General features: G+C 39.5%; 1 protein-coding gene across 3 annotated transcripts in view; it reads left to right on the top strand.

Annotated features, from left to right (window-relative positions):
- The window catches only part of SLC36A4 (solute carrier family 36 member 4), a 112,294-nt gene that overhangs the window by 41,985 nt on the left and 44,949 nt on the right, over positions 1–25,360 (top strand). For all 3 annotated transcript variants that reach the window (XM_082066735.1, XM_082066734.1, XM_082066736.1), the window contains exons 9-10: positions 5,815–5,984; positions 12,386–12,555. In XM_082066735.1, coding sequence (XP_081922861.1) covers positions 5,815–5,984; positions 12,386–12,555 — 340 coding nt within the window. The remainder of the gene's footprint in view (positions 1–5,814; positions 5,985–12,385; positions 12,556–25,360) is intronic.

Below are 25,360 nucleotides of genomic sequence, written 5' to 3' on the forward strand. Positions count from 1 at the left end.
ACGGTGTCAGAACAAGCACTGGCTCAAGTCATACCTCCCGTCAGCCTCTTGTCTCCTTATAAACACTTCACAGATCTTCTGGATCCTGGTGAAATTTAACAGCTTAGGGAGCAGGGAGTTTGTGTAATATATGTGTAATTGGTTGTTACTTGGCTTCATGTTAATCCTGTGAGATACGCAACATTTCAACTTGTCTGGAATAGGTGATGTTGTATAATGTATAAGACCTGGCTCAAGTTCTTTCCATAATTTCTTTGGAGATGCATTCTGCCAAGGGAAGCATCTCCTGCAGTGACAACAACTGGCTTGAAACACCTCCTGCTGCTCAGAAGGAGCATCTGGGCCTGGGAAGGGACACGCTCACCTGGACTGGGTGATGCAGGAAAGGCCGCATTAGCATCCTCATCTGTTCAGCCTGGAGGATGATCTAGTCCTGGTACTAACTCAAGGTTAAGCAGAGAGAAATTAGCATTTTAAAATACAGTTTCTTATGGCTACCAAATCCAACACTGACTAAAAGCATGGAAAACTGTATTGGTTGGTAACTCAGCATCATTCCCTGCTTAAATCAATGGAGCTACTTGTTAGCTTGGAGAGGGCTGCATGCTTCAAGATCTAAGTATGTTAATGTGTCTTTGGCTAATGATACTGTTATCCTCTATTTCTCTTTACAACCTTCATTAACAATGAATTTAAGGAAAAGACATGCAATGTTAAAGTGAGGTTGATGATGCAGGAACACGCGTTTAGATGTAGTATGTTTTATTTTGACCTACTCGTTAGTGTGCAAGAAGCGACATCATTTAGCTTAATGAGTGAACTTGATTTAATGGATAGTTAAAAAGCTGGAGTTGGTGTGCTTAAGAGAATTGTCCTATAATGTTGTTTAATTATTTTTTAAATAAATCCTTGTTTTCTTGGACAAATGTGGGTCTTCAGACTGATTGGCTTTAAATGCAAAAGGTAAAAGATTGCAGTACAGTTAGAAATTTAAAAAAATATATATTTGAATGCTTCCTTTGGGCTCAAGCACATTGAACAGAGTTTGTGCCACTGGTTCTTTGCTTTCCTTTATGAACTAGGTTTCAGATAGACAATTGTATGATAATCTCGTCTGCCTGTAAAAAGAAGTTCGTTAAAATGTGAAAAGGTTAAAAACTAAAACCAATAAACAACCATAGTTATAGGTTGCCTGTGAGGAATTGTGAATGGTACTTGCTCTTTATTATATTGATTTCACGTTACTTCAATTCACATATTGATGTCTAGATTGGATTTCTCATAATAATCACTTTTTCAATTTTTTCATGTATGGCCTATGGGAAATCATAGCATCCTGCTGGAGGTAACAATATATGTCCACAGAACCACAGAAAAAATAAGTTGAAAAGGACCTCTGGAGGTCGTGAAGTCCAAACTGCTGCTCAAAAAAAGATCTACCTTCTGTTGGATTGGTTTCCTCAGAACCCAATCCAGCTGAGCTATGAAAGTATCAGAGAATGAAGGCTCTCAGTCCCTCTTGGTAGCCTGTCCCAGCAATTAGCTGTTCTCTTCATAAAATTATTTTTCCTTATGTCCAACTGAAAATTCCCCTTGTTGCAAGTAGTGACTGTTGCTGCTCATTCTTTGACATTGCACCTCTTAGAAATCGGCTTGGTCTTCTCTGCAAGCCCTCTCTTCCTTTGGTTAGCTGAAGACTTCAAGGAGGTTCCCTGCCCTCACCTTCTCTGTGGCCTGAATTACCTCAGCTGTTGGCCTCTCGTGCTCCAACCTGCTTGCCATGTTGACCTCCCTCAGCTGGACTTGCCCCATGTGTCAATGTCTGTCTGGTACTGGGTGACCAAAACTGGGCATGGTATCCAGGTGCAGTTTCTCAAGTGCCACAGAGAGGAAGAATCACTTTTTGGCCTGCTGCGTGTTCTCTTGCTGGTGTGGCCCATGTGCACGCCAAGCCTGCATAAATGTGGGCTGTTGACTCCTGTTCAGCTTCTTGTCTGCCAGGATGTCCTGGTCCATGTCTGCTGAACTGCACCCTAGCATGATAGTCCTCATCTTCTGCATGCCGTTACTCTGTCCAGTGTTGAGGATTTCGCTTTTGTCTTTGAGCTCCATGAGATCTCTCTCTGCCCAGTCCTCCAGCTCACTGAGGTCCCTCTGAACTGACGCTCTACTCTCCTTTGAATCAACTGTTAGTCCTAACATAATGCCATCTACCACCATGTTAAGGGTATGTTCTATTGCATCACCCAGGTCATTAACAAGCATCACCCCTCCTATCAAACCTGCAGGAGCAACGTAAGTAACCAGTCTCCAGTGGAACTTGGTACCTTTTGAGCCCACTAGTCTGGACTGTTTTTCACCCAATTTATACTCCTGGCATCCAGTCCCTCTCTTGTCTAATTTTATTATAAAGGATGCTGTGGGATCTTGCTTCGATGACCTTCCCTTTGTCCATAAAGCCAATTGTTCCATGCGAAAGGGCCATGAGATTGGCTAAGTGTGATTTATCCTTGATAAATCCATGCTGGCTTGGCAATTCAGAGCGCGCTTTGTGCTGGTGAGGTGACTGCTCTGAGGAACGGACACCTCATAGTCCCTGTGGTTTGGATGGTTTCTTCCCTCAGGAGTTTGTCTTGGACAAATCCCCTGACATGCCAAGGGTGGCCACTCCGGCTGTGCAGGGGCCCTTGCCCTGCAGCAAGTCACCCCCTCTGCTATTCAGACCCAGCAGTCTCGTGCAATCTTGAGCAATGTCTCCAGGTCTCCTGTGCATCCCTCCCACAGCAGCGACCGTGGCCACTGCCTCGCTCCTGGTTGCTGGAGCTCCCGAGGGCTCAGGTCCTTGGGAGGCTGGACCCAAGTCCCTTTGCTACCTCAGCGTTTCCTGCTCAGCAGCAAAACTCCAGTGCTGTCTGTTGGCTCCTGATGCTGCTCACTCACCTCCCAACACTGCTGGGTGCTGCGTGCTCCTTCCTCCTCCTCTGCTCTCTGGACAGGCCGTGGGAGCTGTTCTGCATTTGATACAAAGCATTGTGTATGTGCAAAATGTCATTACTCATAACAGTTATTTATTTAAATCTAGTGCAGTCATTAAAATAAATATGTTTAGATGACTTTCTTTCAGAATGGCCATAGCCAGTGTTTGTCATACACATGTAACACTTTGCTATTTCAACTGAGGAAGTAGCCAAAAAGTAGGAAGTTTCTTTCTCTTCAGCATTTTTATGACTAGCCTTTAGGGCTTTTTCTTTGTCTGAAAGAAGGCATCATAATGAGCACTCCCGTAGTCTTTGACTTGAGCTCACTCTGTGAAACCACAGAAGTTTTTTCCTCCATTAGCAGTTTCCTACAGATTGCTTTTGCCGTCCTTCAGAGGGCCAGGTGGTCTCAAGGATCCCTCTCCTGCCAGGAGTCGTGGTGAAACAACACAAGATTTATTTTCGTGGCTGGCATGTGTGTCTGAGTTCATTACCCTCCTTCTGCCAGGAATGTAAGAGGTGAATGCTGGAGACTCTGGAAATCAAATCCCTGGGCCAGTGAAGTTACTAAGTGATTCCTGGTATCTATAAGCTGGGCAAGTGATGGCCATTAAACCTCTGCAGAGATAATGCAGCTTGGAATAAGATCTTACTGTAACAACTTACGCTTGTTAAGATTCCCAGAAGTGGTAGAACACGGTAGAACTTATACAGAAAATATTTTCCATTTATAATCACTAGAGAATTAACAGATACACGTTCAATGAACGTTTTTATTACTGGTCCAGGCCCAAATGCTCTCTGTTTGTAGGAAGTCAAGAATGGGAAAACTCAGGAGAAGGGAAAAATTGCCTGTAATTTGCATCATTCAAAGCTCTTAATAAGGAGATGTGTGAAAACAATCTAATTACAACTGGGGACAAAAGAATCTGAAGTGCCATCTGTCCTACCTGGCAGTTTTTGATGAAAAATGTAAAAAGATGACTCAATAGGTACCATACAGACAGAACCTTAGTTTATTTAGAGGAAGGACCATATTTTTGTCTGTGTGGCAGTAAAGTAATACTTTAGTATTATATTACTAAAGTAATACCACATGTCTCCTTTCATATTTTTTTCTGCTGCTCAAGACTGTAATTTAAAAATTGATAGAAGTTGTTAAACTCTTTTTGGTTTAAATTTAGTATTCTTCATCAGATTAAGTTACAGTGCAAGCTCAAATTGCTTTCTGGAGGAAAACTGTCAGCTGTGGAGGCTCTGAATTATATAAAGAAGATCCTCAGTTAAAATTTGTAATGTCTTTTAATTGAAGATGAATGAAAATTTGGAAATGCCTCCAAATGTGCATATTTTTTTGTTCCCAGGTATAAAATGACTTCTTCAGGATTGCTGGTGTAGGAGAAATACAGCAATGTGGGATGGATTGGCAGTGGTGATACTCAATGATAGTCAGGAAGAGAATATAATTGGGTGACCAGGAGGAAAGGAATGATTGCCCTGTAGAAAAGAATATGGCAACATTTCAAATATACCAATTTGTTTGTTAGCGGATGAGACCTGTTTTTTTCATAACTTACACTGGGTCAATTGAAAACAGTAAATATTCAGTCATTTAAAAAGCAATTTTGTGTGATGGGCAGTAGCTTTTACAGGTCAACCCTGTTGCACCGAAACTGTTCTGTCTGTATTAGGTTTGATGTGTTGACAAGCGATGACAAGCTTGTTTAATTACAGCGACATACTGTTAATCGAATATAACCTGCATGTCTACTGGAAGATAAGCTGAACTGCAGTCTTTATTCCACTGAGTGTTTTGACCAGCTCTTCATTATTGATCTTCGTTAGAGAAACTTAGACATTTTACATATAAGTAGGCATACAAAATTAGGTGGTTTAATCTTGAACGATATTGAGTATCTGAGATGAGTGTGCAGTTCTTCTGAAAGAGGTAGGAAAACTGCTTCTCTGGGAGCATCCACATGCCTTCAGTTTCTCTCTTAATGAAGACATAAAAAGATCTGTTACACTGATGAAATTCAAGGTGGGATGAGCAGCATGTGGCTTGTTATTTGCATTTCCTGCCTTGCCTGGAGATTTTGTGTTGGTGACTGAAAACTTAAGCTGGAACTTACTAAGTGTATTATTCTGTGCATAGTATTGTACATGTAAAAGGGGAACTCTCCGGCATGCGGTGATGGTTGTAATGCCCGTATCTTCACCCTGAAGTGATGGCAAGCCCAGCAAACTCACTTGGCTGTAGTTCAGGCTCAAAGTACCTGCACTACATTTAGGTAAAGCTTAGTGGCTCTGTCACTGTCAGCACAGAGTACGGGTACGTATTCTGGTTGTCTTAGGCTCGAGGGTCCCTCTCCTTGGGAAGAGCTGAGGCTGCTGAGCATGAGCTTGTGTGTCAGCCATGCACATGGTAGGTTCGTCTGTGATGGGAACTGACAATGCAGACATTCCTAATAAAAACAGGAGAATTATCCTTGGATTCTGAACAATTCTGTTACAAAAAAATTCACGTTAATCGTATTGCCTGTGTATTTCTTCTGGGCACCATAAGTTTCTCTTCTCAGTTTTTCTAACCTATAAATATTGCTTTATATTTCCACACTGATGCTGTTTTCCAACCAAGATAGGTGCTTCTCAGTAACTGAACTTTTCTGTTTGGTGCATAAAACATTGTGATCTTCCAGACTGTGAGACATTATTGTTGAGTAATCTTATTTATTAATAAAATCACCTAAATTCTTGAAATTGGCTTTGAAAGGGGAGAGAAAAATAGTTTTACTGTGAGGACATAAAATGTGATTGATTCTCCCTCTATTTCCAGGTACTCCCATTGGAAAACAGAATGAAGGACAGTGCACGTTTCCCACAGGCGCTGAACATTGGCATGGGAATAGTCATGACCTTGTATATCTCCCTGGCCACTCTGGGCTATCTGCGCTTCGGGGATGAAATCAAAGGCAGCATTACTTTAAACCTGCCACAAGATATATGGTAAGTGTATATGTGACTTAACACCAGTAATCTAGAAGGCAAAAACATGGCAAGGGTTATTATTATCAAAACTGAGATTTGGGCCTTTATTATTATTATTATTATTATTATTATTATTATTATTATTATTATTATTTTATTTCCCGTGGTTTTGGTTTTTGAGGCATATTGCTCATGATACGTATTTTCAAACAGTACTGCATCCATTCTGGCTAGATATGCATCTGAAAGGGAAAATAGTTCTGTTTGTAATATTACATGTTGTTGTTCATTGTTAATACGATTAGTGAAAAGTTCGTTTAAAATGGTAGATCTGGGTTTATTTGTCCCTTAAGAGAAGTGCCCTTGAAAGAGGAGGAAGGAGAGCAATGTGGTATATAAGATAAAGTTGCTCACTCACTCCTGCTTTTTTATTGCGCTCATGCAAGCAACAGGATGAATTTTATTCTGCTGTAATATTCTGCTTTATTCTGCAGCCCTGCTGTCTAGCAGGCCTGTTCGAATAAGAGTTTTCAAATAGCTCTTGGCTACAGTGCAGATGTGGTGATCAGATGATATTTATCCCGATGGCTTTATAGACCTAATGCAAAGAAAGAGATAATAAAAGTGATGGAAACTGGTGTTCTATAAGGTGGAGAAACTGGCATTATGAGTTTAATAACCTCAGAGCTGCTCAGGGCACATATATAGCGATAACAAAGTCATCTGTTTTTGTCTCCCCCTGGATGGTATAATTCCCCAGAGCACCAAACAAAATTAGAAGCAGAGGCAGCTGGGTGGTAGGGCCATGGGTTGTGATGTACGAGGCCATTGCTGTGCGGTTTACCTGGCACGGGACCAGCGAGCAAATGTGTGCAGTTAACAACACTGGCAAGACAAATTTCCAGCGAACCACAGGACAATATCTTGTTATTTAGTCCTCACATAAAAAACAAGCAGCTGGATTGAACTAGAGAAGTGCAAGGAACCAGCGAGTTTTTTAAAGAAAGTGACCATGTGAAAGACCCTGGAATATAGCTAAGCGGTGAGACTTGGCTTATGTGTTTAATTCCAGCTGGACAATTCCCATTTTAAAAATAAGCTTTTCCTGATAAAATCAAAATTCTGCTGCTTTCTGGGTTTTATTTTATGTTCTCACAGATGCATTGACCAGAAGGCATACACAGGCCCTAGACCAGTTAAGCCCTTAAGTTTAATTTAAATGGAGGGCTGCGCATATTCTAAAAACATTCTGCTAGATTTGAGGTTTTGGAGAAGAGGCTTGTTGCACTTCTAGTTTAGATTGTGCTTTAGAGTACAAATTGTCACTGAGCGTACCAGATTATTATAATTAGAATATGTCAAAAATTGACTTTATGAAAAGAGGGTAGTTTTCAGCTTATTTTTGCTGATCTTTAACAACTTCTTTCTGGAATCAAAGTATTATATTTTACTTCATTAAATAATTTTTCTTTATTTACATGCAGTTATATTTAGCTGTTTAGAATATCTTATTAATTTTTTCTGTGTCCTCAAAAGTTCTTAAGAGGCTTTTAGGGACATGGTTTAGTGCTAGAGTTAGGTTATGGTTGCCAATGTTCTTGAGGGTCTCTTCCAACCAAAATGATTCTATAATTCTATGATTCTATGTATGCAGAATATCTAGTGACATGAATCTCTTTACTCAGTTTGCTGCTGATTTAAGCGAGGACACACAGACACAGAGTGTAGTTTACCTGATTTATTCATGATCATGAAATGCCTCCTGACCCAATCCAAAGAGTTGCACCACTTGCCTAAATCAGCACATATTTATAGTCAAAAAGTGCATCATTATTGTCATATTCAGTTCAAACCAAGTCCTGTGACGTTTGCAAATACACATTATGGGAAATTTCTGCTTTAGTACTTAGTAGTGTCCTTGGTTGGGTTGTCATAGAACAGTTTAGGTTGGAGGGAACTTCTAAAGATCACCTAGTTCCAACCCCCTTGCCATGGGCAGGACACCTTGCCCTAGACCAAGTTGCTCAATGCCCTGTCCAACCCGACCTTGAACACTTCCAGGGATGGGGCATCCACAGCTTCGAGGGACGACCTGTACCAGTGTCTCACCATCCATATTGTAAACAATTTCTTCTTTGTCCTTGGCTGGGGTCTCATCTTCTTGAGGCTGAAGGTTCTTTCCACCGTCTGTTCTTTGTTAAGATACAAGTGACGGACTTTGTGGAACAATTCCCTTACTGTGAATGCCAACGATTGGCTACCATGCAAGTATTATAGTATATTGAAGTTCAACAAGACATTACACAGTACTAGTTCAAGTGGAAGCTTAGAACAATTAATGCCCTGTTGGGTCTAGCTGTATTGATATGTAAGTTTTGTTACATTAGTTTCCAATTTTTTTGCTAACTTCTTCTAGCATATATGAATGATTTAGAATTTTTTTAAAGGGTAACCTAAGTAGCCATCTTCATCTGATTGGACTATAATATAAAATTACTAGTAAAATCACTTAAATAATATAAAAATTGGTTTCCTGATTTGAAAAATTTGAATCCTTGTAGAGCTAGAAAAATAGGATGATAGAGATGCTTACTGCAAACTACTGTGTGTTTAAAATTTTGAATCCTGGTTTTGAATACCTTTTAAAAATTATTTTCTTAAAGGTTTGGGGTAATCTGAAGCCTGAGGATTACGGGCTAATTGTGAGTAGATGGACAGTTTTTCCCTTTGTTAACAAACTAAAATCCTTCTAAGCTTCTGGAATAAGGGCTGATAGAAAAATGACTCTGTTTTTTCCTTTAAATTTCTTAAAGCTGCTCAGCAATTGAAAAGTGTGTCATCAAAGCAGTGGCTTCTCAAGTAGCTACACCATTATGTCACCATGTAACGTGATATAATAGTTTTTCTGTCCCTTTGAATGTGCCTCTGGGAATTTATTGAGTTGTGTATAGTGATGGTCAAACCTTTGATACAAATAGTTTAGGACCTGTTAGTCGAAATGTATTTTTAGTCAGTGCTATTTTTTCCCCTATATAAACACTTCTAATTCCTTCTGTATATTTTTTTCAGCTAATAAAAAAGCTGTATTTTTGTTTGTTCGTTTGTTTTGGTATGGTCAAATATTGAAAGCCTGATGAACTGGCTTGCAGCTGTGAGATAAGAAGCACCTAAGACAGGGCTGAAAGGGCTATTGGAGTTGATCAGCTGTATTCCCCTGCTCAAAAACACTCCTGTGTACCAAAGCCATCAGTGAGTGCATATTCAACGCTTCCTTCAAGAGGCGCAAGAAAGGATGATGGAGGCCTCCTGGTGTGGTGGGAATGAGCTGAGCTGTATGGATACAAATTTTGCTGTGATCTGCCATTTGGCCACAAGAAGGGGCCAAAAACAGTCATGACCAGATTTTATTTACTAATAAGAGATACAGACAGTGATAGTCAAAGGGAGTACGCTCTGAGCGACCCCTGCCAGACTGAGATACAGAGACAAGGGTCTAAGTTGTTCTTGCTCTACTCTTGCCTTCACTTTTTTCTTTCCTTACTCATGCAGTTGCCTTTCTTTTTGCACTTGAAACTCTTTTTGAGGACTGATGCAAAAAAAGGATTCAGTGCTTTGGTCTGCTTAGCACCATCTTATGTTGTCAAAGGTTATTTGTGACAAATATTTCCTCTCTTATTTGTGAACACACAACACTCCAGAGCAAATGAACTGAAGCATTAGCCAAAAGCTTTGATGATGTTCTTATTTGCATTCTCAGAAACAAAACTATACCAAGAGACTCATAACTTGTATCAGTTGGCTGCAAGCAGACCTGCAACAAATGCTTGTGGTTTATGCAGCATGGATTAAAAATGCATCTGAATTTAAAACTGTTGGTGGCCTGGATCATTATTCATCACTTGTTCGTTCAGGTACAAATTACAGAGGTAAAAGTGTCCATGCTTCATTTTTCTTTGAAGATGTACTCTAGTTTTTGAGATCTTAAGTTCTCAAACTAATTTCTTTGAGACTTTCTCTTGGAGTAGATCTGCAGGCATTTTTTTACAAAAAGCTGGAGATGCAGGAAAACCTTCAGCTGGATCACGAAGGAAAAACAGTAATGCTACAACCAAATAGCAGTGGATTTGAGATAAGAGCGTGAGCATGATATCTAAAAGACTTAATTCTCTTAAGGGGGGAAGAAAAAAAAAAGATATTTGTTATCTAAAATTTGGCAATACAGTGCAAATATGTTGGTTATTTTCCAACATATATAAGGAAGCAAGATGGATATGCAAAATTATGTAGCAGTTTGGCTGCCAACCCATTCAGGCATTTTTTAAAGAATATTTTCCTTATTTTATACCTGAGCCTCACAGCTGCTTTTATTATATTTCTTACTGAGATATAGTATATATGAGGGTGGATATGAGCATTTTTTTCCTTGATATTTTTTTGTCTTTACCTTTGATATGACAGGGTTTTTTCCTGGTAAATACTAATAATCTTTACCTTTACTCACAGGATAGGGCTTTCTGGTTCTTCACAGATCTGAAAAAAAATACATAAAGATTTAAGCTCGATTACCTGCATTCAGTTAATACTTTTGGAATAGTAAATAGTATTTTGAACCAATTCAGGCAGAAAGAAGTTAAATGTAACTGAGGTTTTTTTTTTCTTATAAAGAAATTGCCCACTATGTTGCATTTTCTGAACATTTTTGTCTATACTGTGATGATACGCAGGGTGGAATAATACCGAATAGAAAGAGATTAATGAGAATAGAAAGTCTTCCCTCTTCTTAAAATGTGGCTTGTACCTTTTACCAGTCTGTGTAGAGATAATTCTGCTTCTTGTGTAACTGGATTCTTGGAGTGGTACAAGACAGCAGTTTGTCTTTGTTTGGCACAGAATTTAAAACCATCCTAATGTAGCTATTCAACAAAACACGCAGTCTCTTAAAAACAACAACAAAACAACAACAACAGCAATAAAAAAATTCTTGATCCCTAAACCATTTGTGTAGTTACACCAGCTCTAGACCTGTATGTTAGGAAAGACATTCCTGCATCCGAATGAGCTCTCTTCTACGTATACGTACCTTGTTTTTCCAATTTCTTTTTCTTAGTAATGTACCCTGCCAGTCTACCACTGGCACAAAGGTTGGCAATATTTGGAGCTGTAGAACTTGGTTCTCCTTTGTCTTGTTCTAAAGCCTGTGACATACTGTGACATGGCACAGTGATTTAATGGTGTTCTGTACCTAGCGGTTTGGAAGAGGAGAGTGTGGACAGCAAGCAAATTTGTTTATGAATAATTTCTAGCCTTAGATGGTACTCCTTCCACTTTTAATTAATAAAATGCCCTTTACCCACTGTGGAAAATAATTTTAGAGACATTTTGTGAATATGCAGAAATTTGGAGGATATTGGCATCTGGGTCCGAGCAGCCCCCAGTAAGGACTTGGGGGTACTGTTGGATGAAAGATTGGACATGAGCTGGCAATGTGCACTTGCAGCCCTGAAGGCCAATTGTATCCTGGGCTGCATCAGAAGGAGCGTGGCCAGCAGGTGGAGGGAGGTGATTCTGCCCCTCTGCTCCGCTCTGGTGAGACCCCACCTGGAGTCCTGTGTCCAGCTCTGGAGCCCTCAGTGCAGGAAAGACATGGACCTGTTGGAGAGGGGCCAGAGGAGCCACAGAAATGATCAGAGGCTGGAACAGCTCTGCTGGGAGGACAGGTTGAGAGAGTTGGGGTTGTTCAGTCTTTCAGTACTTAAAAGGGGCCTGTAAGAAAGATGGGGACAGACTTTTTAGAAGGGTGTGTAATGATAGGACAAGATGTAATGGTTTTAAACTAAAGGAGGGGAGATTCAGGCCAGACATGAGGAAGAAATGTTATACAATGAGGGTGGTGAAACCCTGGCCCAGGTTGCCTAGAGAGGTGGTAGATGCCCCATCCCTGGAGACATTCCAGGCCAGGCTGGACAGGACTCTGAGCAACCTGATCTGGGTGAAGATGTCCCTGCTCATGGCAGGGGGGTTGGACTAGATGAGCTTTGAAGGTCCCTTCCAAACCCAAACTATGGTTCTGTGGTTCTTGATTAGTTTTTAAAATGTCTAATGTTTATTGGCACCATGAAAGGTTTATCAATGTACAGATTATATTTGATGTGAATCTTGAATTTTCTTTTCCCAATTGACAGCCTGATGTTTAAACCTATTCTTAAGTTTATTCACTTACGTTTGCATTATATTGATTTTTTTTGTGGTCCATATTTGGTAGTATGCTTATTGTCCGTGATTTCATAGGCAGTTATAACTTGCAAGAAGCTAATGTTATTGTCTTGTTTGCTGGGGGAAGTAGTACTTTTGCTATTAGCAAGCTAATTTTTTATGAAGAGTTTGAAACTTACGTGAATGTGTGTAAATGTTTTCAACAGGTTATATCAGTCTGTAAAAATTCTCTACTCCTTTGGGATTTTTGTGACATATTCGATTCAGTACTACGTGCCTGCAGAGATTCTCATTCCATCTGTCACCTCCAAAGTGGAAGAGAAGTGGAAGTTACTCAGTGAGCTTGTGGTGAGAGCACTGTTAGTCTGCTCAACTTGTAAGTATGTGCAGAACATCCGTAAAAAACCTTGTTATTATGCATCGTTTGGGCCTGCTTATTTAAATACGTTTTTTACCTCTTTTTCCAGAGGCTAGCAAACCTGAAATTTTATTTCAATGATTCAGTGTGTTTTGACTGTCATGAACAAGTGAAACTAATGTTGTGTTTGTATTTCAACCACATTTTTTTTAGTAGGTGTGACCAATTATTTGGCAACTATGTCTTTTGCCAATAATATTGACATATTGTGAGTAATATTGATGATAATTGACATAACAAGATGGATGGATGATGGCAGAGCAGTGGATGTGGTCTACCTTGACTTGAGTAAGGCATTTGACGCAGTCTCCCACAGCATCCTCACAGCTAAACTGAGGGAGTGTGGTCTGGATGACCGGGTAGTGAGGTGAACTGTGAACTGGCTGAAGGGAAGAAGCCAGAGAGTCGTGGTCAGTGGTGCGGAGTCCAGTTGGAGGCCAGTATCTAGTGGAGTGCCTCAAGGGTCAGTACTGGGGCCTGTATTATTCAATATATTCATCAATGATTTGGATGAGGGAATAGAGTGTACTATCAGCAAGTTTGCTGATGACACGAAGCTGGGAGGAGTGGCTGACACGCCAGAGGCTGTGCTGCCATCCAGAGAGCTGGACAGGCTGGAGAGTTGGGCAGGGAAAAATTTAATGAAATATAACAAGGGAAAGTGTAGAGTCCTGCATCTGGGCAGGAACAACGCCAGGTTCCAGTATAAGTTGGGGAATGACCTAATAGAGAGCAGTATACGGGAAAGGGACCTGGGGGTCCTGGGGACAGCAGGATGACCATGAGCCAGCACTGTGCCCTTGTGGCCAGGAAGGCCAATGGCATCCTGGGGTGTATTAGAAGGGGGGTGGTTAGTAGATCGAGAGAGGTCCTCCTTCCCCTCTACTCTGCCCTGGTGAGACCACATCTGGAATATTGTGTCCAGTTCTGGCCCCTCAGTTCCAGAAGGACAGGGAACTGCTGGAGAGAGTCCAGCGCAGGGCAACAAAGATGACGAAGGGAGTGGAGCATCTCCCTTATGAGGAAAGGCTGAGGGAGCTGGGTCTCTTTAGCTTGGAGAAGAGGAGACTGAGGGGTGACCTCATTAATGTTTACAAATATATAAAGGGTGAGTGTCACGAGGATGGAGCCAGGCTCTTCTCGCTGACAACCAATGATAGGACAAGGGGTAATGGGTACAAACTGGAACACAGGAGGTTCCACTTAAATTTGAGAAGAAACTTCTTCTCAGTGCGGGTGACAGACACTGGAACAGGCTGCCCAGGGAGGTTGTGGAGTCTCCTACCCTGGAGACATTGAAAACCTGCCTGGACACCTTCCTGTGTAACCTCATCTGGGTGTTCCTGCTCCAGCAGGGGGATTGGACTGGATGATCTTTGAGGTCCCTTCCAATCCCTGACATTCTGTGATTCTGTGATTCTGTAATACTCGAAAGCTGCCAACCTGAAAATAGTTTTCTTAGAAAGTTTTTAAGTAATAGACACACATTGCTGTTTCGTGTCAGCATTTCTCTATGTGATCTGCAGTACATGCTGCTCAGGCAGAAATCCTTTTTCTGTTTTGTCAGCTTGAGGATTAAGCCTAAAATGTGCTGCTCTGTATCCTTAAAATAGCACTGGCAAACATGGATGCCTGGGCAGAGTGTTCATGGAGGGCCACTTATTTTAGATGGTGATGCTCCAAAGCAGTTTTGTATCTCTGCTCTTGGTGTCTGTTAATACTTTTGTTTTTATCACTCATCCCGACTCTTCCCACCCCTCCTGCTGTGCCCCTGCCTTTCTCACAGGTACTCTGGGTACCACAGACATTAGTAGTAATCAGCGGTGCTCGCTGAGCAGCGAGCATGGGCTCATCTAGGAACTGATAATCCTGAAGATCATAAACTGAAGAGAAAGTTTAGGTCCCCAGCAGCTCCCATCAAAAATGCTGAGTATCACACGAAGCTTTTCTTAAAAATGTTATAAAATTTTTTTCAGGACATAATTTGTGCTGAAATGAGCTGTTTGCCCTAAAAAAACCTAATCAAAACCACCAAGCAAGCCAAATATGCTAAACCTTGTATTTTAGGGGGGAAGTAGTGCAGGAAAAATAAGAGTTTAGTTTTTGTTGGCTCTGTTCTGTTGGGGAGTACTGACCAGCGGCTAATGCGCTGGGTCTTCTTAAGGTCAAGTCTATTGAGAGAATCAGTTTAATGTTGGTGCAATTTAATTACTGCAATAAGCAAAGGGAAATACCATTGATCTAATAACTTGCTGATCTGAAAAAACATCTACTATGTGAAATTAAAAAAAAGAAATCAATGTGAAAAGCTTTCTTGAACACTGGAGAGCAAATCTCCTGAAGCACCACACAGCCTGTGCTCTGCTCCAAGTGTTCATGGTGCAGAGCGAACCTGTTAAGATTTTAAGATTCAGGATAGACGAAAAGCTGTTGTAATAGCACAGGGACATCTAGATCTTTTGATCTAGATCATTTTTGCTTCAGGATCCAAAATGCTTTTCAGTATCTCTCCAGGACCCCATTAAGCTCTCCAGTCTTAAGCACATTTTGGTGTCGTGAGGCCCTCAACTTCTACTCATTCTCTGTTGCCCTTTATGTGCTCCTTACAATGTGCCCTGGTAACAATACCACAATATATTTGGAAAGCTAAAATTCTTATAGATCCAAATGGAAGGTTTTGAGAGTTTATAGGTGAAAGATTCTTTCAGAGATGTGTCTGATGAGAAGCCTGTGGTGAATAGGTTTAAAAACACTTTTTTTAGACAGAAAAGGTCCAAAACTTTTAAAATCGAGTTTCAGAAATGAAATTATTTTGGTATCAGTGACAGAATATGTTGTAATGTCTGGACAATTCAGAGGTCATACGCTGATTAAAGGGACTCTGCCTGCTTGAAAATAGTTCTCCAAAACAAGAAACTTCAGCTGTGTTACTGATAACACATTAGCTTATTAAGAGAAGACTTGCAAAATCAGTTATTACTAATTTTAGGGGTTTCTGCATTTCTCAAATAAAAATCAATGAGGTCATTGTTTTATTGTTGCAGTATATCAGAAACTTTGCTGGGAAATATCATATGCTGAAGTGTTTTATTTTGTTTTGTTTTGTCTGGTAGGGTTTGTTTTAAGTAAGAACTTGACAAATGACTGGAGATACAACATGAATTCAGAAGAACCATTTGCCTTGCCAATGGTTTTTCATTATTTGCTCCCTCACTTATAGCCACTTAGCATTGCAGGAGGATGATCACAAGTATATGATGTATTTTTAGATTTCTGCTTCCATGTTTCACAAAAGAGACTTTATCTGAAGCGTGCTATGAAAAATACACTTGGCCCCTGATGGCACCAGTCTGAGCCCGACCCTCCGGAGCTGTGGGGAGCTGTGGGGCTGGCCTGGCTGGATGTTGCTCTGGGATTAGGTCAGGCTTTGCTCACTGAGCGATTCCCAGCGAGCAGTGAGATCACCTGGATGCTTTATCTAGAGAGAATTGGTAGTTAGAGCTGTTCAAAAGATTGTTTTTTACCATCCAGGAAAGACAGTTACAGACAGATTTAAGAAAAATGTTTGCAGTAGCTGTCTGAATTTCACATCTGTTCTTAGCAGCTTTTTCAAAACTCTGACACTCTATTATTCAAGGTAAAAGCAAATACTAAGGGATATTTTTGCTGAGAGAGGTCTAGACTGGCAAAAACGTGCTTTTCCTTTGGTTATAGCCCCTTGTTTGGACTTGGACTTGGAGACAGTGAGTGCAAATGACTTGACAGACCTTGTTCTCTACTGCTTGTCTCCCTTCTTACAATTTAGTGTTAAAGTAGCATCTTAGTATTGCAAGGATAAAAATGCAAGTCAGATACTTTTGAATTTGAAGAAAAAGGAGGGACAGGGAGAGCTTCCTGTTCGTTTGATACTGAACATATATCTCCATTTCATTTCAAGAGACATACATTTCTTCACCATCGCTTGGATATCGCCATGTATGGTGTAGCAAGTTGGAAGATAACACCATACTTGATAAATCATAACACTAAAATATTGTTTTACAAATCCAAGTGAACACCTTGTGAACTGACTGGAGGGATGAGCTAGGCTTGTGTTTAAGTCCAGACTAGAGCTGGAGACTCAGTTTGGTAATTGTTGAAAGCAGGTGGGAGCTGGTCTTGTAGGGTGTATTGTGAGGGGAGATTCAGGCCAGACATGAGGAAGAAATTTTTTACACTGAGGGTGGTGAAACACTGGCCCAGGTTTCCCAAAGAGGTATTAGGTGCCCCATCCCTGGAGACATCCCAGGCCAGGCTGGACAGGGCTCTGAGCAACCTGATCTGGGTGATCTGTCCCTGCTCATGGCAGGGGTGGCACTGGATGAACTTTGAAGGTCCCTTCCAACCCAAACTGTTCTATGATTCTAGGCAGAAAGATGTTTGAAAGCTGGACTAAGCGTCACTGTGGGGGGCAAAGTTTGAAATTAGGAACACATACCGACAGACGGATTGGGATGAGAGTCACCATAGGATTTGGAAAGCACTGAGAAGAGGTATGGAGGTGTAGTGCTATGTAGCTGCTCACTTGCTGTCCTCAGGTTGTGCTTGGAAGTTCATCGCCACAGGAGTCCTGAGGATCTCCAGCAGCTTCCTGATGACTTGCCAGCTTTGTCCTTTGGTGCGTCAGTTCATCTCATTGTAACAGAGGCATAAGATGACAGAAGATCTGTCTGATTGTGCTCAAATAGTACAATTACATCCTTATAGTTTCAGTAGGTTCTGTTACTCTTGTATATGCATTTTTATTTGAAGTGTAAATGTTTTTCATTTGTTTTTCTCACAGACTTTGCTTTAGTGTTGTGGTATTTGAATGTCAGATAACTTCGGTACTTTGAAATATCTGTCAAGGTGGAATTTTTATAACTTTGAAAATATTTACCCAGATTTTATATCTTTAAAACGTGCTACTAAAATAGTTTGGACCTGTGTTTGCTGCATCTGCTTGGATGCAGGTTGGCCACTGTGGTGGTGGTTCAGCCATTCGCTGAGCCTGTTATGTGATGGGATTGTGGCTACTGCACGCTGGGGTTGATCATTTGAATGTGAAGCTTTATCATTTGCTTCTGAAGGAACCTGGACCACGTTGGCTGAATTTTTAAAAGCTTTGTTGATGTCTTTACATAGAACAATGTTTTACTTTTATCATTTGAGACACCAGTTTGTCTGGGAAAATAAGACAAAAACCTACCCAAATGAGTCCTTTTAGCACATTGCTTGAAATAAGCTGCCATTATATCATGAGAGTGTTTTATTCTTCCCTGCTTAGCTGGCACTGGAATCGTGGTGATTGTGGGAGGGGAGAGTTTGGAGAGGTTTTGGTGAGTCTAAACACTTAATTCTCCTGTGTTAACATCTTCAAAATATGCTGAGCACATTGGAGATTGAAAGGAGACCTGGAGATCATCAACTTCACTATTGATGCTAAATAGCATCAACTATATTCACTTCTATTGGGGCCTCTCAGTGGAGATTGTGATTAAAAAATTCCAGATGGGGCAGGAATATAAGTTTCTATTAGAATGCAAATGTAAATTTCTCACTCTCTAGCAAATGCTTTTTCATGTCTTCTGCCAGAGAGGCACTAACATTGAATTGTGCTTACTGGAGGTGTTGGAAGAATTAAAACAAAAAAAGAAATATTGAAAAAATTGTTTTCATCTGAATGGTGGCACCAAATCCATTAAGAAGTAAAGGAATAAAGAGAAAAGAACAATTTAAGCAGTACTTTAGTTTTTAAAGAATATGTTGTGTTTGTTTTATTAGTTTCAAGGTAGTAGTGACTTCTTTTTTGTGTGTGTGAATTGGTAAAAGCTGATGAAGAGCATCAGCAAATATAATGGAGAAAACTGGAGTTAAGACTTAACAGTATCTTTCATCCACAAAAGAAATATAGATTTTTTTTAATAGCTTAATTTGGGGCTCCATTCCTGCAGCCAGAGTGCTCCTGTTAAAATGAAAATTGAGAAATACTGCATTTGAATGTGGATATGGAAATATCGGTTGAATTGTCAGCTGTTCTGATTGTCAGCTTGAAATGAAACAAATTTAATTGAATGGCTGATCCAGCTGAGTATGAACTGAGCTGTTATTGAGCTGCTTTCCATTAAAAAAATTAGCCTGAGCTTTGTGTGTAATTTTACCAAGAGAATAAATGCATTATTCAGTTGAACTTATCAGTGATGCTTGTCTAAATGTTTCCCCATTTTAACTGAACCTGGTTTTAGGAAAGAACAGTTCTTGATGCTGAACAATTAGACACAAGATACCATAATGTTTACCAGGCATTGCTTAATGACATTGTGCCAGTAAAATACTTGCTCAGAGCAGCTGCAGCAGAGGTAACATGAAGGAATTTTAAGATCTATACAGATTTCAATGCATGCTTTTAGGATTAAGTGATAATCATTTATATAGGAGTGGTTTGTGTATCAGTCATTAGACAAAGAATATTTTTAATGAGAATTTTTTCATGTTAAAGGGTAATATTGGCAAAGAAATTGAATAGTTAACTATTTTCTATTTAAGCCCACTTCAAAGGGCCTTTAAACAGTCCACACAAATATTCTAAATCCCATCTTGATTTTTTTAAATCACAAAGTTGTTTACAAATTGTCAGAGGAATAAAATTAAATATTTGATTAATTAGTTTGTTTTTTTTTTTTTTTTTCAGTGTAGGTTTGTACATTTTTTTTCCTGGATGTGGGTGACTGATGAGCATCATTTTTATTTCTTACTAGAAAATCCTATGCTGTGGTTTTCAGCTGAGAGATGAGAACAAGCATCATTGTGTGTTTTCTAGGTCTATGCTTAGGCATGAGAAATAGATATCTGAAATCCAGGTTCTTCCAACCTGTTTGAGTATCTTTGCAAGAAGAGCAATCTCTTACTATAAAGGTTACATCCTGATTCTGATTTCTTTATTTTGATGTGCCATTATGAATTATAGCACATCTTATGAATTGTCACTGTGCAGGCATCACTTTGGGTACATATAATAACTAACGTTCTTTCTCACAGTACAAGTATTCACTTTTTTTTAACCTGATTTTAACATAAACATACCAAATGTCTATGGATTATGATTAATAGTTAAATGCTATGGTTTATTTGAATGGTGCTAGAACCGCTTTTTATTGCTGGTTGTTCTAGAGAGATTAACTTGTGAATATAAGTTGTATAAGATAATGGGTTGGGGATTTTCTTTCTAAAACTAGCATTGCTCCAGAAGTAACTGTAGGGTCCAGCAGAATGTTCTAATGTTCTAATTCATCAAAGCCTTCCGAAGCCAACTGCTTTAGTTCTTCCTTTTGGTCCTTTGCTTCAGCTGACATTGGATCTTCTTTAACAGTGACTTGGATATGGACCCAAACAAGATATTACTTCTGATTGGTTGTATTTTTAAAACCTCATCTAGAGAGTTAAGGTTGGGAAGTAAATGATTGAAAACTTTAAATGTGTATTGCTCAATTTATTTATTTATTTTTAATTACTGCTGTGTTGATTGGACCTTCTTTGATTCAGGTATTAATCAGGATTTTGTGTATAAATTCAGATTTTAAAGTGCAGCTGTTGTCGAGAATTTTCTGTAGGTATGGGAGAGGGAGAAAACCATGGGCTTTGTGATTGACATGAAAAATAGAAAATTTTAGAAGATTGGTAATAAAAAAATATTTTAAATTAGCAGGAATATCTGTCATAAAATTTACTTGCTTTTTTTCTTTTTGAGACATTTGTTTTATTATTAAAAAAAATAGTTTGGCAGCACATTTATGTACTCTGATGTAGCTGATCCTATTCTGAGGCAGTAATTATTTCCTATTAAACAGACCTTATTGCTTGCCACAGTTTAGTGTTTGCATTAAATGAGTATTTTACAACTCTGCAGGAATTCTTGTGAAAAAACATTATGGTATTTTAATTGAAAATTGGACTATAGCAGAGACTTTTTTTTTTTTTTTTTTAATTTGTGGTGCCTTTTACAGGCTACATTGCAAAATGTAAAAATATCATCTATTCCAGCTTGCTTTTGCCACTTTAAAATATGAATTTTGATGATGTTTATTTTTCTGATTTCTAATTAGAAAGCTGCCTTTTCTGTAATGCTGTATGGATTTATCCTGGGGCTGGTGCTGGTGCCGGCTGGGTGGCACTGGCAGTGCTGGGAGAGCGCTCAGGTGGGCCCGGTCTGTCCCCTGCACTGAAGGCAGAGCTGGTGGCACCACACTCATACATGTACAAGTTCAGCTTGTACATGTGTCATTTTAAATGAGATGAAATTTATTCTCTGTGTTATATACTAATTCCATCTGACAGGTTTCAATATCAATATAATTTTAGTTTATGTAATTCCACATGGGGTTTTCCTGTACATAGAATCATAGAACAGTTTGGGTTGGAAGCTTCAAAGCTCATCCAGTCCAACCGCTGCCATGAGCAGGGACTTCTTCACCCAGATCAGGTTGCTCAGAGCCCTGTCCAGCCTGGCCTGGGATGTCTCCAGGGATGGGGCATCTACCACCTCTCTGGGCAACCTGGGCCAGTGTTTCACCGTCCTTCTTCCTCATGTCTGGCCTGAATCTTCCCTCCTTTAGTTTAAAACCATTACCCCTTGTCCTGTCACAACAGGCCCTGCTAAAAAGTCTGTCCCCACCCATCTTACAGGCCCCTTTTAAGTACTAAAAGGCTGCAATAAGGTCTCCCTGGAGCCTTCTCTTTTCCAGGCTGAACAACCCCAGCTCTCTCAGCCTGTCCTCCCAGCAGAGCTGTTCCAGCCTCTGATCATTTCTGTGGCTCCTCTGGCCCCTCTCCAACAGGTCCATGTCTTTCCTGCACTGAGGGCTCCAGAGCTGGACACAGGACTCCAGGTGGGGTCTCACCAGAGCGGAGCAGAGGGGCAGAATCACCTCCCTCCACCTGCTGGTGTTTTCTAAATTTATATATTGAACCTTTAGGACAAAAAAAAAAAAAAAAAAGACATGAAGTTTCACTTTTTTTTTTTTTTTTCCTAAAGGAAATTCTAGCATAGTGAAGTTCTTGATATACTTCTAAACTTGATGAGGAGTAACACACATGCTCAGTTGCACTGCCACTATTCAGGGGAGATGAATTTAGTTTAGGGCTGCAACGTTCTTTGTTACTTGAAGAATTCAGTTGATTTTCCTGGATATAATATTTAGTTTTTAGAAGAGTTCCAAAGCCATATGCATGTATTTACTAGGAGGTGGTCAAGTACTACAGGGAAAGGGAGTATATTAACAGAAACAGTGCAGTGAATTTGGATGCTAGTGTATAATACTAAAATTATATATGGTAATATATAATCTATATATCTACGTGGTTTATATCTGGTTGTCAATAAGGATTCCTGCATAGAACATAACTTCTTTAAATATATTAACAATATCACTTTATACATGATGAAAAGTGTTTTAAAAGCATTGTCAAAACTAAGCCTTATTGTATGTTTGTATAGTTTAGGTGTTCTTATGAGGAACAGCTGAGGGAACTGGGGCTGTTCAGCCTGGAGAAAAGGAGGCTGAGGGGAGACCTTATCACTGTCTGCAACTGCCTGAAAGGAGGTTGTAGCATGAAGGGTGTTGGTCTCTTCCCCCAAGTAACAAGTGATTGTACGAGAGGAAATGGCCTCAAGTTGTGCCAGGGGAGGTTTAGACTGGATATTAGGAAAAGACTCTTCACAGGAAAGGGTTGTCAGTCATTGGAACAGGCTGCCCAGGAAGTGGTGGAGTCACCATCCTGGGAGGTGTTTAAAAGGCGTTTAGATGGGGTTCTTAGGGACATGGTTTAGTGCCAGAGTTAGGTTATGGTTGGACTTGATGATCCTGAGGGTCTTTTCCAACTGAAACAGTTTTATTCTATTCTATTTTTAGTGCAAAGAGAAACAGGGGAAAAAAAATATATAATTATATTATGTTTGAAGAGTTTGATGATTCCTTTCTAACTCATATCTTAAGTAAATACAGTGAATAAAAATTTCCAGGCTATGCCTATTTTTAGTTATTAATACTACAGCGACACTGACTGTGAAGTGCAAAGTGAAGATCTGTGATGCCATTCACAGTGTAAACCTACATGTCAGTCTGTGCTCTGAAGATTTTAGGTGATGCACAGTGTAAGACAGAAGGTGCTACTTGGGTTAAGAGCCACCCAGTTTAGCATGCAGAAGTCTGTTCCCTGGACCTCTGCACCTGCAATGAGCATCGCGGCTCAAGTCTGTGTAAGCAGGGGAGAGAAAAGGTGCTTGGAAGGACACAGTTAGTCTGATCTGTTTTATATATTTGCTCCTGGATGAGTTAAATTCAGCCAAGGAAGTGCTTGTTTCCTTCTTCAGCCTATTGAAACACTTTAGGTGAGAAATACATCTAGCATTTGGTTTAATGAATCTTTCTCAGAAAGAGTGAGAAGTGATGCTGAGTATCATGCTCAGTTGCTTGCAGTTCAATCCCGTCTTCCCTTTCTAACAATATTAAAACTAATAAAGCCTGGTTTTATTTTTTGTTCCACTTTATATTTTCCATCTGTATGCTTACAAATATGATGAAATGGTGCTATGAAAATTCCTTGTAAAATAGCAAATATATATATATACATTCTCTAGCTAATGAAAAGTGAACTTCATAATATGTTCATGACTTTGTATCTCTCCATTATTTTGTCCCATTATATTTCTATGCATGAACTGGCTTAGAAAAGAAGGTCATTTATGGGGTGCCTTCTTGAATGCCATACACGAGCCAGTGATTTTCTATCATGCTCATTGAGTCGAGCAGCTATTTTTGCATGTACTCCTTATGCATTTTACATCTGTCCTGTAGTTCATAGATGTGAGATTTCTGTAAGAACCAAAGATTCCTAAGGGGGAAGTGAAGGAAGAGGCAAATGGAAAAATGCTCCTTTTTCCTATTGCCCAATTAAGAGGAAATATATAATGCTTTGTTAAAAATCTCCCCATTATTTTCAGGATATTGGCATATGTCTTCCTTCCTCCCTTTTGATATGCAACAACACAGAGTTGAAAAGATTGTGTTAATGGGAATACCAAAAGCAATAGGATGCCGTGCTGTGCCTGCTTGGTTGATCCGAATGGAGTATTATTGAATATTTGTCTGTACTTTTTCCTTTGCTAAGGCACTACAGTGTAGATGTGATAATGAGCAACATTGATCTACAGTTACAGAAAGTCTAAGGGAGCTGTAGCATGAGTGATATCCCATTCACTTTTTACTCCTTATATTTTCAAAGTTCAAGGGTTCATTAGTTTGTTCTTTCCTGTTACATCCTGTAAATTTCCTTTTCCCCTATTTTATTTTATTTTATTTTATTTTATTTTATTTTATTTTATTTTATTTTATTTTATTTTATTTTATTTTATTTTATTTTATTTTATTTTATTTTATTTTATTTTATTTTATTTTATTTTATTTTATTTTATTTTATTTTATTTTATTTTATTTTATTCCTGGAACTTTTCCTTGATCTGACTTGCACTGTGACCATCCAAACCTTTGTCCTGGCACAACCAGAAGAGTTGTATTCTAGAGTTTAGAGATGAAAGGAGGAGGGGAAATATCTTTACAGTACAATTTTATGATACATGAGTCAAATTAACAGCTTACTGCTTACAAATGTGGGATATCTTACTCTTCACTCTGTTTTTCTTTATCCTACCTTGGCATGTAATCCCATATTCTTCTTCATGCTGGCTCTGGCATTCAGTCAGAAAAGAGCAGATCAGATTTGCTCATCAGCACAAACCCCCATGTTCTGTGTTTAACTGTTTTGTGTATTTTTCAGTTCAGCAAGTGATGGAATATATTGTGTTTTGACTTGCAGGAATTGCTCATTGATCAGAACTGTTCTGTAACACAACAGAATAAAAATTCTGTGTCTTGTTCTTCAAAGTTAATTTATGTTTTTATATCACATGGGCTTTTCTGGTAAGGTTACCTAGACTGTGCTGCTTCCTTCAGTAGAAAATGTCTTGAATCACATTACTGTCCTCTAAACTGATTACTCATTAGCAGGAGATTCCTGTGGTAAAACAAAGCATATGTAACTGATAACCATACACTATCAGGCAGTCCCTTTTAAATTATGAGCTTGAAAATTGCAACAGGCTCCTTTTGACATTTTATATATTGCACAGTGTTTCCTCTGAACATCCCACCTCCTGCTTCCCCGTGTTATCTGAGGGCAGTTTTGACAAGGTGACTGAGCACAGGCCACCAGGGAACTGGGTGCCTAAAGCACTAGAGGATAACAAAGGATGTTTTTTCTGTAAACTTCTCACTGGAGTTGTTCATGGATATTAGTAATTTGCCTTGTCTGGCCCTTGTGGTGTTTGGTAGATATACTGGATGCTTTGACTCTGCCTTACGACTGAAATGCCTTAATTAATGTAACATTTTGGCAGATTTTTGGGGCAGCGTTTCAAACAAATGAAAAGGACATCAGAAGTATGTCTGTGCTGTGCTAAAAACTGCTGTTTAATACTAAAGACAGTTTTTAGCAAAAAAATAGGTAGACAAATTTTCAGATTACAGTGGGCTCGATATATGATGACTTCAATTCACCAGAGTCCTGGCTGGTTGAGGAAGAAAACTGTGTATGTTTAATCGCATTCCCAAACAGATGGGATTTCATGGTTGTTCTCCACTGTGGCCAATAAGGAGTCAGAGTAAGACCAAAATTGTTCTTCTGATATTAT

The sequence above is a fragment of the Streptopelia decaocto genome (genome assembly GCF_964273445.1).
Source record: "Streptopelia decaocto genome assembly, chromosome: 1".
NCBI lineage: Eukaryota > Metazoa > Chordata > Aves > Columbiformes > Columbidae > Streptopelia > Streptopelia decaocto.